Consider the following 12,284-nt stretch of genomic DNA (forward strand, 5'->3'; position numbering starts at 1 on the left):
TGGCAATTTGTTTTTTTTTTCACTGGGAATAGAATGAGAGCATTACTGTGCAAACTCCAGAAATAGAGTGGACAAATTAGAGGGGGAAAAGAGCTGACCTAACAGCCCATGAGAACAACTCTTGTTTTGGGGCAGGCGGCTTTCGGTCTGCACACAAGTCTCGGCTCTGTGGCAGCAAAGTCTCCCCAGTGGATTGACTGAGGGGTCAGACAAATGCCAACAGAGCAAATGGGAATTACTCATATAGATAAATTGAAGCTACCTGCAGACACCTGGACGGTAATAACATAAGGATGTAATCCCCCGAAATACAAACCTTCCATAAATACAGAATAGGGAAATATAGGTCACTGCTTCTCTTGGCCCTCATTGGGTATTGGTGTGTAAAATGACTGAGTCCCAGTGAGAAATGCCCACAGGTGAAGCTGAGCTGGGCTGGGCCATGTCAGGAAAGCAAACCAGTGACTGCATGCTTAACTTTATAAGCGTTTTTATCATATACTGCAATTTGATACCCACCACAGAACAGCTCTGAAAATGTTAAATAACTTGAATGGCTAAAGGTGTCTCTGGGTGAAATACTGCATCAGCAGCAGGAGAACAGGGAGTCTTAGCTTCGAAACAATGTCTTTTGATGTTTGGGTTGATCTTTTAGTGTTGTTTTGCTTGGTTCTTTTTGGTTGGTTGGAATTTTTTTTTTGCTTTTTCCTGGTATATCTATACCTAAGCTAAATAAAGAACCTAGAAGTTATATACCCGTTTACTTGCAAGGTCAAATATAAGTAGGCTCAACTAACTAAATGTATTTCATTTAAAGCCCATATTAGCTAAAAACAGTCCCTAAAGCAGCCCAAACAAGGGCAGTTGGACCCATGCAGGGCACCCTCAGCACCCTCCGGTATCAAGACCGTAATGAGCAGGAACAGTCTGCACCATTTGAGACAAACAGCTGCTCTCTGTTTGCACAGACAAAAGTGCAATTGTTTTTCCATGTGTTTGACTAGCTCAACAGAGCCTTGGCTTTAACGCAACATGTTTCCCGAATCATTCGCTTATATCATGAAGGGAAGCCAGCTTGTGCCTTGAGCAGCAATGAGAGAAGAGAGGGAAAAGTGCGGGGAAGGGTCTGCAAAGCATCATCACCCCCCATTCGCTGAGGCAGAGACCTGCAACAGCCACGGTGCTGCAAACCCACCAGCATCTGAGGACCCCCTCGAGGCTTCAAGTGAAATGGATATTGCAACGAAACCTAATAATACAAAAAGCTTTTAATCCTCAATTGAGTGCAAAAGCAGTTCAAAATGTCAGCATTTTGCTGTACATTTTGAAGATCTAAGCCATTCTGCAGATAAATTTTCCAGATAAGAGTCCTCTCCTTAGAGAGCCTGGACTACCTAAGAGTGTCCTGCAATAGCCTAAGGAAGCTCGAGCAAGGGTAAGATCCCAGCTGTTCTGGCAGGCAGCAGAACTTGCTGTTCAATGGGCTACAGACCACGCTGGAATTTGGAAGCTGTATCAAAACACAAGCGCAGCCCTGTTTGACAGTGCAGCTGAAACCAAGACTGCTTTCTCTCCTTTTGAATGGCCACAGCTGTAAGACTTCAGAAATAATCAAGAAAGCATTTTCATAAATGCAGGGTGTTCAGATATCTGGGTTATCCTGCCATAAAACACCACTTACTCAAAAAGCATTTTTAAACCTACTTCTTATTAAAATAATGTGACTAAACTAAAAAAATCCACTGACCTCCAATTATGAACCTGCAGACAATTTTTTTTTCTGAATTGTGTTTGCTATTGATGAGAAGGAGCCAATGTACAGATACAAATATCGTAGGTCACTGGTTGCCCAACAGCATTTTAGGTGACTTGGCTACAAACAAGTTCAATTCTAACGTCAACTATACTGCTGTGAGTGCAGAAAAAAAGAGCTCAGACCTATTATGAAACTTTCTGGATTTGCATAAGGTTTCAGTTGTTGTAAAAAAAAAAATAGCCATTTTATTGCCCAGTAAAACTCTCTCTCTCTGTTAAGAGTCTTTAGAAATAAGCACACAGAGTTATTGGAAATCTAATACTGTTCTGCAGGCCAAAATTCAGGTCTGTGATAAGCAAGTAAAACCCTGCTAAATCTGCATCCTATAAGTTTAGGGAAAAAAATGCACTGTTAAAGGTAAAATTCATACTCAAAAAGATAAATCCACTCCTTTTATATTTCACCTAGGAATTCTCACTGTCTTAATTCCTGTCTCTATAGTGAATAACATGGGTCCTGTTATTCAAAAACAGGACTGAAAATCATAAATGGAATTTTTCTGTTTTCTTTTGTGTGTGCAGGTTTCAGTTTACATCCCGCTGCAGCCATGTTTGAGCACTGCGCTACCTGTCCGCATGGGAGCGGATCTTTCCCCCTGTATCTCAGGGAGGTGACTTTTCACATGCAGAATTTTGACTTATTTATCATGTAACAATCCCTGATAGCCACAGCAAGCACCCAGTCTATATGTAAAGCTGGCTTGTTTTTTTCAGGTGATTTTATGTCCACTGACTCAGAAGAACAAAAGCCCACGGTCCTGGTGGAGTTGATGCAAACACAAATCCCTCATCAGGAGGAGGAGGAGGATGGTTTAGCAAGAGGACAGTTGTACAAAATGAATTTTGAAACTCAGTGGAGCCTGTGCTGGTGTGACTTTGCTGCACGGGAGTCAATAGGTCCAGTCTGTAAATTTGGGTCTGCATGTTGCTCTGAGACTGGGAAACCCAGACCTCATGCTGTGAAACACAGCCCTGGGAAACACAAGGAAAATTTAGCAAATCTGGAGTTTTATTCATTTGTACTGGTACAAAAATGGATCTACTCATCAAAGGTTTTGATTGCATCAGACTTGCTGACATTTTCCATCTGTCTAATCCCACAGTACTTTACAATACCTATGTATTCTGGTAGGAAAACAGGGTAGTTGCACTGAGAGTTTGTGACAGGCTAAAGGAAAGTATCCAAACCCCAACTGTGTTTTCCATGTGGCTACCACGAGGCAGGTTCCAGCAGCAGGCCAGTGGTACAGTGTCTCTAAGACAGTCTCCCACCATTCAGAGAGGCCCAACATGGGCTTCCACCATGGAAGAGGAATAAATCAGACTGAGTAGCTGGTACAGCAAAGGGGCAGAAGAAAGACTGACTGGCAGCTCATCCAATGCTGCACTGGGATTCCCAAGGACAAGGAAAAACGGGGACTGCTGTGAAAACATTTAATGATTTCAGTCAACCTAAAGACATTGTGCTAACACAAAGGATGATCAAGGTCATAAGGACTCCGTTGTTGTACTTGTAGTATTCTGTAATAAAAGCAAAGGAGAGATTTGCCAAACCCTGTCTCCTTTTGGCAACCAGACAAAAGTTCTGGCAGTACACACAATGCAGCTCCCAAAATCACGTTTTCCTTCAGTAAGAATCACAGAATCACAGAATGTTAGGGCTTGGAAGGGACCTCGAAAGATCATCCAGTCCAATCTCCCTGCCGGAGCAGGAACACCCAGATGAGGTTACACATGAATGGGTCCAGGCGGGTTTGAATGTCTCCAGAGAAGGAGACTCCACAACCTCCCTGGGCAGCCTGTTCTAGTGTCTGGCACCCTCACTGAGAAGAAGTTTCTTCTCAGATTTAAGTGGAACCTCTTGCTCCTTGTCCTATCACTGGCTGTCACCGAGAAGAGCCAGGCTCCATCCTCGTGGCACTCACCCTTTATATATCTGTAAACATTAATGAGGTCACCCCTCAGTCTCCTCTTCTCCAAGCTAAAGAGACCCAGCTCCCTCAGCCTTTCCCCATAAGGGAGGTGCTCCACTCCCTTCATCATTGTTGCTCTGCGCTGGACTCTCTCCAGCAGTTCCCTGTCCTTCTGGAACTGAGGGGCCCAGAACTGGACACAGTATTCCAGATGTGGTCTCACCAGGGCAGAGTAGAGGGGAAGGACTCTCTCGACCTACTAACCACCCCCTTTGTAATACACCCCAGGATGCCATTGGCCTTCTTGGCCACAAGGGCACAGTGCTGGCTCATGGTCATCCTGCTGTCCACCAGGACCCCCAGGTCCCTTTCCCCTACACTGCCCTCTAATAGGTTGTTCCCCAACTTATACTGGAAACTGGGGTTGTTCCAACCTAGATGCAAGACTCTACACTTTCCCTTGTTATATTTCATTACATTTTTCCCCACCCAACTCTCCAGCCTGTCCAGGTCTCGCTGGATGGCAGCACAGCCTTCTGGCGTGTCAGCCACTCCTCCCAGCTTGGTGTCACCAGCAAACTTGCTGACAGTGCAAGAGAAGTGACAGAGAAGCCCTTAGTTTGGTGAGAGGACTGACTTCATAAAACTCTCAGACAAGATGAGATGGGTGCAATGCAGTTTGCTGCCCAGTACTCATACAACTATGTTATTATCAGAATTTTGATGGCAATAATCCCAGAATGGAGTAACAGGGTTTTAAGGTAAGTGCAACCTATCGAAAAGTGGTAACAGGACTCACTTTAAAAAAATTGGGACCTACTCCTTGAGGTTAATCAAACACTCCCACTGGAAATGGAAACTTTGGGACAGTTACAGAGGCATCACTCCAGTTCACCAGCAAACTTCTTGAGCAAATGATGACCACAGATCAGAAGGAGAAGGCAGACGCAGAGCAGGAATACACAGGCAAAGAATCATGCATCGATCGGGAAAGTGTGCTGACTGATATACCTGCTGTTAAACAGTTGTCAAGCACAACCAATCACTAATCCATTTTGCATTGGAGGGCACAGTTGAGTATTTTCACATTCACAAATATTTGTTCTCTTCCAACTTCTGTTAAATTATCATACCACTAACACAGCTGCCTTACCAATTTTTTCTTTAGAGTCTTTTAGAAAGATTTATTCTAAAGATCAAATGAAAAAAAGAAAAAAAGCATCCAAACTGTTGACCATTATGTTCTTACCGTGCTCTTAATACATCCTAATGTGACAACCACTCTTCTTGAGCATGACTTACAAGATGTTCGAGGCTAATGGCTACCCTACTCAGCTCACTCTCACCAATCTCCGGGATGGACAGTCACACGTAAAATCTGAGGTTCTGGTTACAACTACATAAAGACCAAAACTTATTAGAATTTTATTTGGTTTTGCAAAACAAGAGCTGATTCTATGGTAAAATATCAAATCTGTTTTCTTAAAATTAGATTTCTCTAAAGACATAGGTGCTTGAATACATCTTCCACATTTCTCTGGAGAAGAATGGACCTTTATGTTACAGTTTATAACTAAATACTATCAGAAAATGAGGCACTCACTTACGGAGACATGTTCGAAACACACACATTTGTATTCAAGCCCTACAGCAGTGGCATTCATAGCATGCAGTGCTACACACATTTAGCTCTGCTGCTTCTCTATTTATGGACATACTATGAAAGCAGTTTGTCAGCAACTTTTTTTGAGTGTTCACATTACAAAATGCATTCATTCTGAATTCACTCTAATGTAATTATCAAATTCAGGGCTGATAACACAGCGAAAGGAAAACACCAACCTGCCCCAGTGTTTTCACACTGTAATTGAAAACAGATGGCAACTCATGTAATTTATGCTATTCTACAATCAGTAACATGTTGGTATAAGATAAGAATTCTGAGACTGAATTGCATCTGCTTCAACAACACCATATGCTAGTGCACAGTATAAATATTTATCCAAACGTATTTCTTCTCATTTAAAGCTCAGTCACATGAGATACTGAAAGTACCCTTTGGATACCTCCAGTTAGCATCTCCCCAGTGCTCTAAAGGGTTAGGGCCCCAGCACCAAACATGGAGCTACCTTCCCCTTCCTTAGCTTTATGGAGAGGTTTAAATGGATACATGGCCATTGTGCCTTATTTGTACAATATAAATCCCAGTCTTCAGGCTCCCACTGGGCTGCCTTTAGGAGTTAAAAAGAAGTTTCTCACTTATGATGTCCAAGCCCTTTATCTTGTAAAATACCGGAGACTGGCCACAGCCATAAATGGGATACCTTTCCCAGGAGGAATAATCTTTTTATTTCGGATTTTGAGACTGGTTTATCTTGCTTGTCAAACAGTCAAGCAATCACCAGGTGTGAGGTCAGACTGGCAAGGACCACGGAATGGGTTTTGCATTTCTCTGCAGCATGGGGTACGTTCAACCTCCCAAAAATCTCACAGTTCAAATTTCTTCCTATGGCAGGAATCTAAGACAGTGGCAATTCCTCCAACATCACCTGGTTTTGATTTGGTTTTTCCCTCACTCAGCACCTTATAATGGGTAGCTTTTAGTCCTTTATGTTACAAGCCGGTAACATTTTGTGCCTGTGGCAGTAGTTGGACTTTTTGGATTAATCAGACAGTACCTATGTTCCTTTGATTGCAGGGAGATTGGGCTTGATGACCTCGATGAACCTGACAGCAATCTGCTCCATGAGACAGCAGCTACTCAATTACACTTGAGATTTGGCTCTTATTCTGCTAGTGAAATCATTTGAGAACCCGCACCTGAAATAAGCATTTGTGAATGCAGAAGACGATGCCACGGGCAGAAAATTTATGAGGCTGACCTCCTCTCTGTGCCAGCTTTTAAAGATCAGAAGGAGAGCAGAACCATGCTCAAATGGTCCTGTCTGTATTGCCGTAATCCCCAAGCAAAGCTCAAAAGAGAAGGGTTGCTACCGGTGACCATACGTGGTCTCCCAAACTCCCTGCTACTAACTGGAATGAAGAAGAACTAGAATAGGATAGAAAAGCTTAAGTTGCTGTTGGCAATTTATATGATACAAAGACCTTTGGTGAAACAGCTATAAATACTAATTTGCTCAAAATCAGTGTAAGGAATCGGATATTCTCTAGCATTCCTCAAAGGTTAGAGCTGGGCACTGATTTCTCCAGCCTAAGGGAAGAACAGTTCATCAGTTAAATGAGTGATTAATTTGCCTCTTTCACAAGCCTCACACTAAGATAGGTCTGCCCATTTTGCTCCACTGCTGCAGTGGTCTCACACTAAATAACAATGTGTGATGCATTATTTAAGTCACTAGTTGGAAGTCAAATTGTGTAACTTTTCAAAGAATACTTGCACCTTAAAACCTGAAATTAACTTGCAGAATAAAACACTGAAAAGGTGTGGGGGGAAGAGTTTTCCTGAAAACAACTGGCCCTATTTAGCAGTGTCATCCGCAGAGACCTGAATTTTGCAGCCAGTCAATACTGAATCTTAAAGCAACTTGAGCACTTCAAAATTGTGCTGTTCCTGTCTTCCACTGTTGATGACAGCAGACAGCAAAACAGAGCTGCAAATAACTTAGAAGTACACATCGCAACACCGACTCCCTTCACAGCCCCGTGTCGCCTCCAGCTCCCACTTGTTAACGCGCTCACAGCAACCACGCTCTTCACAACGCTGTCACAGGCAACTGCCCTTCAACAAACAAGCTCTTAAAATACTTCAGTAAAGCTAATTGACAAAGTCTTTATTGAACTGTTTGCTCAGCTTCATACTTGAAACCTCAGACTGTAAACGGTAATCCTATTTACCACGCCAGAAGAGGTATCAAGGCAGCCAAAAAGCAGATCATGATGGTAGGGATTTTCTCAGAATTAAATTGTCTGAAAATTCCCCCAGAAAAGGATGTCACATCTAAGGAGAGGGTGAGCGCTGCCAGGCAGAGGTGCCCGTGTGTGATGGGGACCCGTGCACCCCAGCCACTCAGCGCCGTGCCCACCCCACAGCCTCTGCGTGTGGTCGGAGCTCCATCCCATTGAGATTTCTACTCAAACTCCCAATTCACTGCACTTTGGAGCAGGCCAGGAACCCAGCCAAGGTCAAACTGAAAGCAAGCAACCACAAAGCCCATCAGGTAGGTTGAGCCTGTAATGTTTACTGCTTTATATAATACACAGTAGAGTTTTAGTGCACGAACTGAGGTCCTACAATGAGATTGTAGGCAGCAGTCCTCTCTCAACAACTTGTCCAGTGTAACGCAAAGACAGGAATACAGTGCTCTCCAAGAGAGATATATGCAAAATCACAAGCTTTACAAATCAAAACACTTCCAAAAACGATTACAGTGGATACATCTCCTTAGGAGGAAAAACCCTGCTGCTACTGCCAAGAACTTTTCTAGAAACTGCAACACCAAGTCTTGGCTCTTCTTCAAATTCTTGCCCTTTTCATCATAGCCAACTTTCCTTGTTAGCGCTTCTTTGGTGTAGCGCTCAGAGCAACACTGGCAGACAAAAGCCTCTTGCACCAGCCCACCAGAAGCTACTGGGCCCAACAGTCTATTTTCAAAGTGTCGCTCCTGTAGCCTCCACACAGGGGAAGGTTTGTTTTCAAGAAGCTGTCATCTAAAGCCTGTTGTACAATTCCTTTAAATTTGCCAGATTGAAGAGTTCTGTAAACAGATGGATTAAGTGGCATAGATTTTTTTAAATTTCAAATACTGCACTAAAATTTACATACCTATTGCCATGGGAACACCTCAGCAAAAACCCTTGTTTTCAAAGAAAACTAGCACTTCTTCACCTGGGGCTAAAGGTATTCAATGTTTCTGAACACATGGCACAAATTCTCCCTGCGTCTAAGCAGGGACTTATATACAGCTATAGTGTTTTATGTGCAATTCTGCTGTGAAAGTGATTTTATATAAAGATAGCACCTTTGCAAATAATCAGATGTGTCTTTTCTGCAAATCTAAGGCAATATATCCCAGTTTTACTGTCTAAAAGACTATTTGCTTCCCTCAGGATGGCAGATTATTTTACATTCTTACGTCTTGAATGGTTCAGGTCAACATCTGTAAACCCATCAGAGTACATAAGTGCATGGAGAGCACAAACGGAAGACACGAGAACACAACTTGGTACATAAAACTAGTTTCAGAGGTGAAATATCAAAGAATCCAGCTTAACTGAAACATCCTAGTGTGTAGTCACAGGGCTGCCAGCATGAAACCAAAAGTAAAAAGAAACCAAAGCCCCACAATATTCAGCTTAAAGCTGCTGAGTGCAGAAGTGAAATCTTTAAGATGATATAATACATATGGCACTACAGTGTTATTTTTACAAGTCAGGATTCAGAATAGATCTACTTTACTGCTAGCTGCTATACTCAGAGAGTAAAAGATTCTGTAAAGTACTAAACTCCTAAGTTCAGGATCTAGAACATATACATGAATAAACTCATTATTTTTATTAAGTCCTTTAAATTTTAGGCAGGATTACTATTTGAAACCGATACTCTTCAGATAAAAATAGTTACTGTACATTATACTTAGGTATTAAATAAAACATATAAAAAATTCCAGCTGCCTCAGGTGTCAAGCCGTTTGCCAGCAGGATGTGTCAGGGTACTGCCTGCGTGCACCAACAGGCTCCCCCCACCCAGGGCTTTGCCTGCCCATACTCAGAAAAAGTCAATGTTTCAAAAACAGTACATTCTTATAAGTTTCATGAAAAAAAAAAACAGCAGATGGAGAGGAGAAACCCCTGTAGTTCATTTGTTAAGGAGGGAGCCATGGCATGTCTGGCATTGTGCGATAGTGGGTGTGAATATATGGGAGAGAGGCAGCTGGGGCGAGTGTGATGGGAAAGGGAGATGAATTAGAAGGCAGGACAAAATTTGTGGCAAACTGGGTTGCATGTGGAATACATCTGAAACCTTCATCTGTGTCATTACCATACAATAAAAAGGTGACATAAACTGCTAATTTAATCTTTGTGTCTGGCCCAGCCTGGACACTGGAGTAGGTGTAGCAGCTAGTTTCCCTTTCTTGCTTTTATCTGCACTTGACATAATCATAGACTCAGAGAATCAAATAATAGTTTGGGCTGGAAGGGACCTTCAAAGGTCATCTAGTCCAACCCCCTGCAATGAGCAGGGACATCTTCAACCAGATCAGGTTGCTCAGAGCCCCGTCCAGCCTCGTCTTGAATGTCTCCAGGGATGGGGCATCTACCACCTCTCTGGGCAACCTGGGCCACTGCTTCACCACTCTCACTTAAAAAAATTTCTTCCTCATGTCTAACCTGAATCTCCTCTATGTTTAAAACCACTACCCCTTGTCCTACTGTAACAGGCCCTGCTAAAAAGTCTGTCCCCATCTTTCTTATAGGCCCCTTTAAGTACTGAAAGGATGCTCTGCTTTTATTTTTCCCACTGTACAAGACAGTGATTAATTCACAGATATATGCAGGATGTGATCCACACATGCAGGTAAATCAATGGGCCATGTATTAACAGCACAAAAGCCTTCACACGGAATTTCTATTTATTCTCAAATCATGTATGAAACTATTTCAACTCTTTATGAAATATGAAAGGATCACACATTCTTCTTTCCAAAATGTCTTATCTGCTTTACAGCGAACAACAGGTTATGCTAGCTTCACTTTCGATAGGTATGTCTGACTTTGCCTCTTCCTATACAGGCAGAAGTCCAGAAGCTGTATACCAGCAACTGCATAAATTGGAAAGAGTGAGGCTAAAATTGTGCAGTGCTGGAAAAAAGGTGAAAATAACAAAATCAAACCAAACCAATCAACCAAAACAAAATAAAAAAGAAAAACACACCATAACCCACCAACCAACAAAAAAAGGGAAAAGATCAAGAAAGCAACTTGGAAAGGATAAACACATTCATGTGAAAAAAGGATCTGAAGAATCTTGATATAAACATGAGTGGGACAAAAGGCAGCAGAACTCATTGTGCACCAACACCTGAAACTGAGACAAAGATACTCAACCCTGGAAACAAAAGCTCTGCTCACTCCTCAAGCACAGGCAGCCCAAGACCTTCGCAGAGCAGCAGAAATACCCCCAGTAAATAATCCCGTTTAGAAAACCCACCTTCATCCCCGCCGCGGCTGCCGGCCCACTGGGGTCCACGGCCTGGATGTGGCAGGGTTTGCTCCCCCGCACCACGAAGCCCCAGCCCACCGCGTCACCGACGATCTGGGAAGAGAACGGAAGGACATGATCACCTTCAACCAGCTGCATTACATTCAAGGGGGCACCGTAATTTCACCATCTCTGTACTTCTAACACATAGTAAAGGACATTGTGTACGGACAGGCTGCTCTGTCACTCATGGGAAAGGCTCTACCCAAATAATTACTCTTGTTTTTAATGATTTTTTTTGTTGACCTAGAAGGCTGTAGAAAACCGATGCTTCCAATGCTAGGTTTAAAAATGGCTTTCTCTAATAGTGAATATGAATCAAAATTTATGTCACATCATAGTCCAGAAAGACCTGAGTATAAAACTTCAGTTTGAGTAGGAAATCCACTCCTACAGAGCAAGTACTACCAGGAGCACAAAGTCTAGATGAGTTCGCATAATACAAATGTTATTGGCTTTATGTAATTTTACAGTCCACTTAAGTCAGCAGTACTACATTGGCAGAAAGACAGGAAAAACAAGTGCAGAAGCAGATCTGAAACGTGTGGAAGCACTGATAACAGACTCCGGGATTTTAAAGCACAAATCTTAGCAAATGCAAATAAGCTCTAATTATCCCATCAGAAAATGTCTGTTTGGATTAACTTATGCAGACAACATGCAGAAAATAAAGAAAAATACTGGAGACATACCGTAAAGGTTTTTCTTACATATGGGGCTCCAGGCATCAAGAGCTCATCTGCAGTCACAGGTCTCTTTAATACTGTGGAGGTACGCAAATGAATGTTCAATATAAATATTCCTCTAGAGTTTCTCCTCATAAATAAGATACAGCACTGGGATACAACATCTTTTTGGTCCCACTTCCCATACACTCTTGCAGACTTGCTTGGAAGTAGTAAAAGAGCCAAGGAAAAACCAGCAAAATAACGGTACAAATTATGAGATCTTTGGGAAACAGGGGCATTTAACCAACAGACTTTGTTGTCTGCAATCAAGAACCACTAAACACTGTTACTAACATCAGAACTGGCTGTTCCTGTGTCCAGTGTTGAAACAAGTGACCGACCTTCCTGACATGGGGCAGCTTTTCTTCCCGGCTCACTCTGTGCATGTTGGGTGCTCTCTGCTATTTCATATGTTGGCTTCGAATCACAGAATTAAGTAATAAGAAAATACTCCTTGAGTCAGGAATTATCCCAACAAAGTCATTTCTGCAACTGCAGGCACAGACATCTAACCCCATCTTACTCAGGGACAGCCTAGGTAACCTAGCACTGGCTGGGATTTTACATGAAAGGAAATAAAAGGGAGTTTCTGCAGGTGATTCCCCATGG

The 12,284-nt window shown here is 42.5% G+C and overlaps 1 protein-coding gene across 2 annotated transcripts in view; it reads right to left on the bottom strand.

Moving 5' to 3' along the window:
* DEPTOR (DEP domain containing MTOR interacting protein) overlaps positions 1-12,284 on the bottom strand; it is a 77,510-nt gene that overhangs the window by 10,648 nt on the left and 54,578 nt on the right. For both annotated transcript variants that reach the window (XM_065831382.2, XM_065831383.2), the window contains 2 exons: positions 11,640-11,710; positions 10,897-11,001 (listed from right to left, as the gene is read on the bottom strand). In XM_065831382.2, coding sequence (XP_065687454.1) covers positions 10,897-11,001; positions 11,640-11,710 — 176 coding nt within the window. The remainder of the gene's footprint in view (positions 1-10,896; positions 11,002-11,639; positions 11,711-12,284) is intronic.

The sequence above is a fragment of the Patagioenas fasciata genome, chromosome 2, assembly GCF_037038585.1.
Source record: "Patagioenas fasciata isolate bPatFas1 chromosome 2, bPatFas1.hap1, whole genome shotgun sequence".
Classification (NCBI taxonomy): domain Eukaryota; kingdom Metazoa; phylum Chordata; class Aves; order Columbiformes; family Columbidae; genus Patagioenas; species Patagioenas fasciata.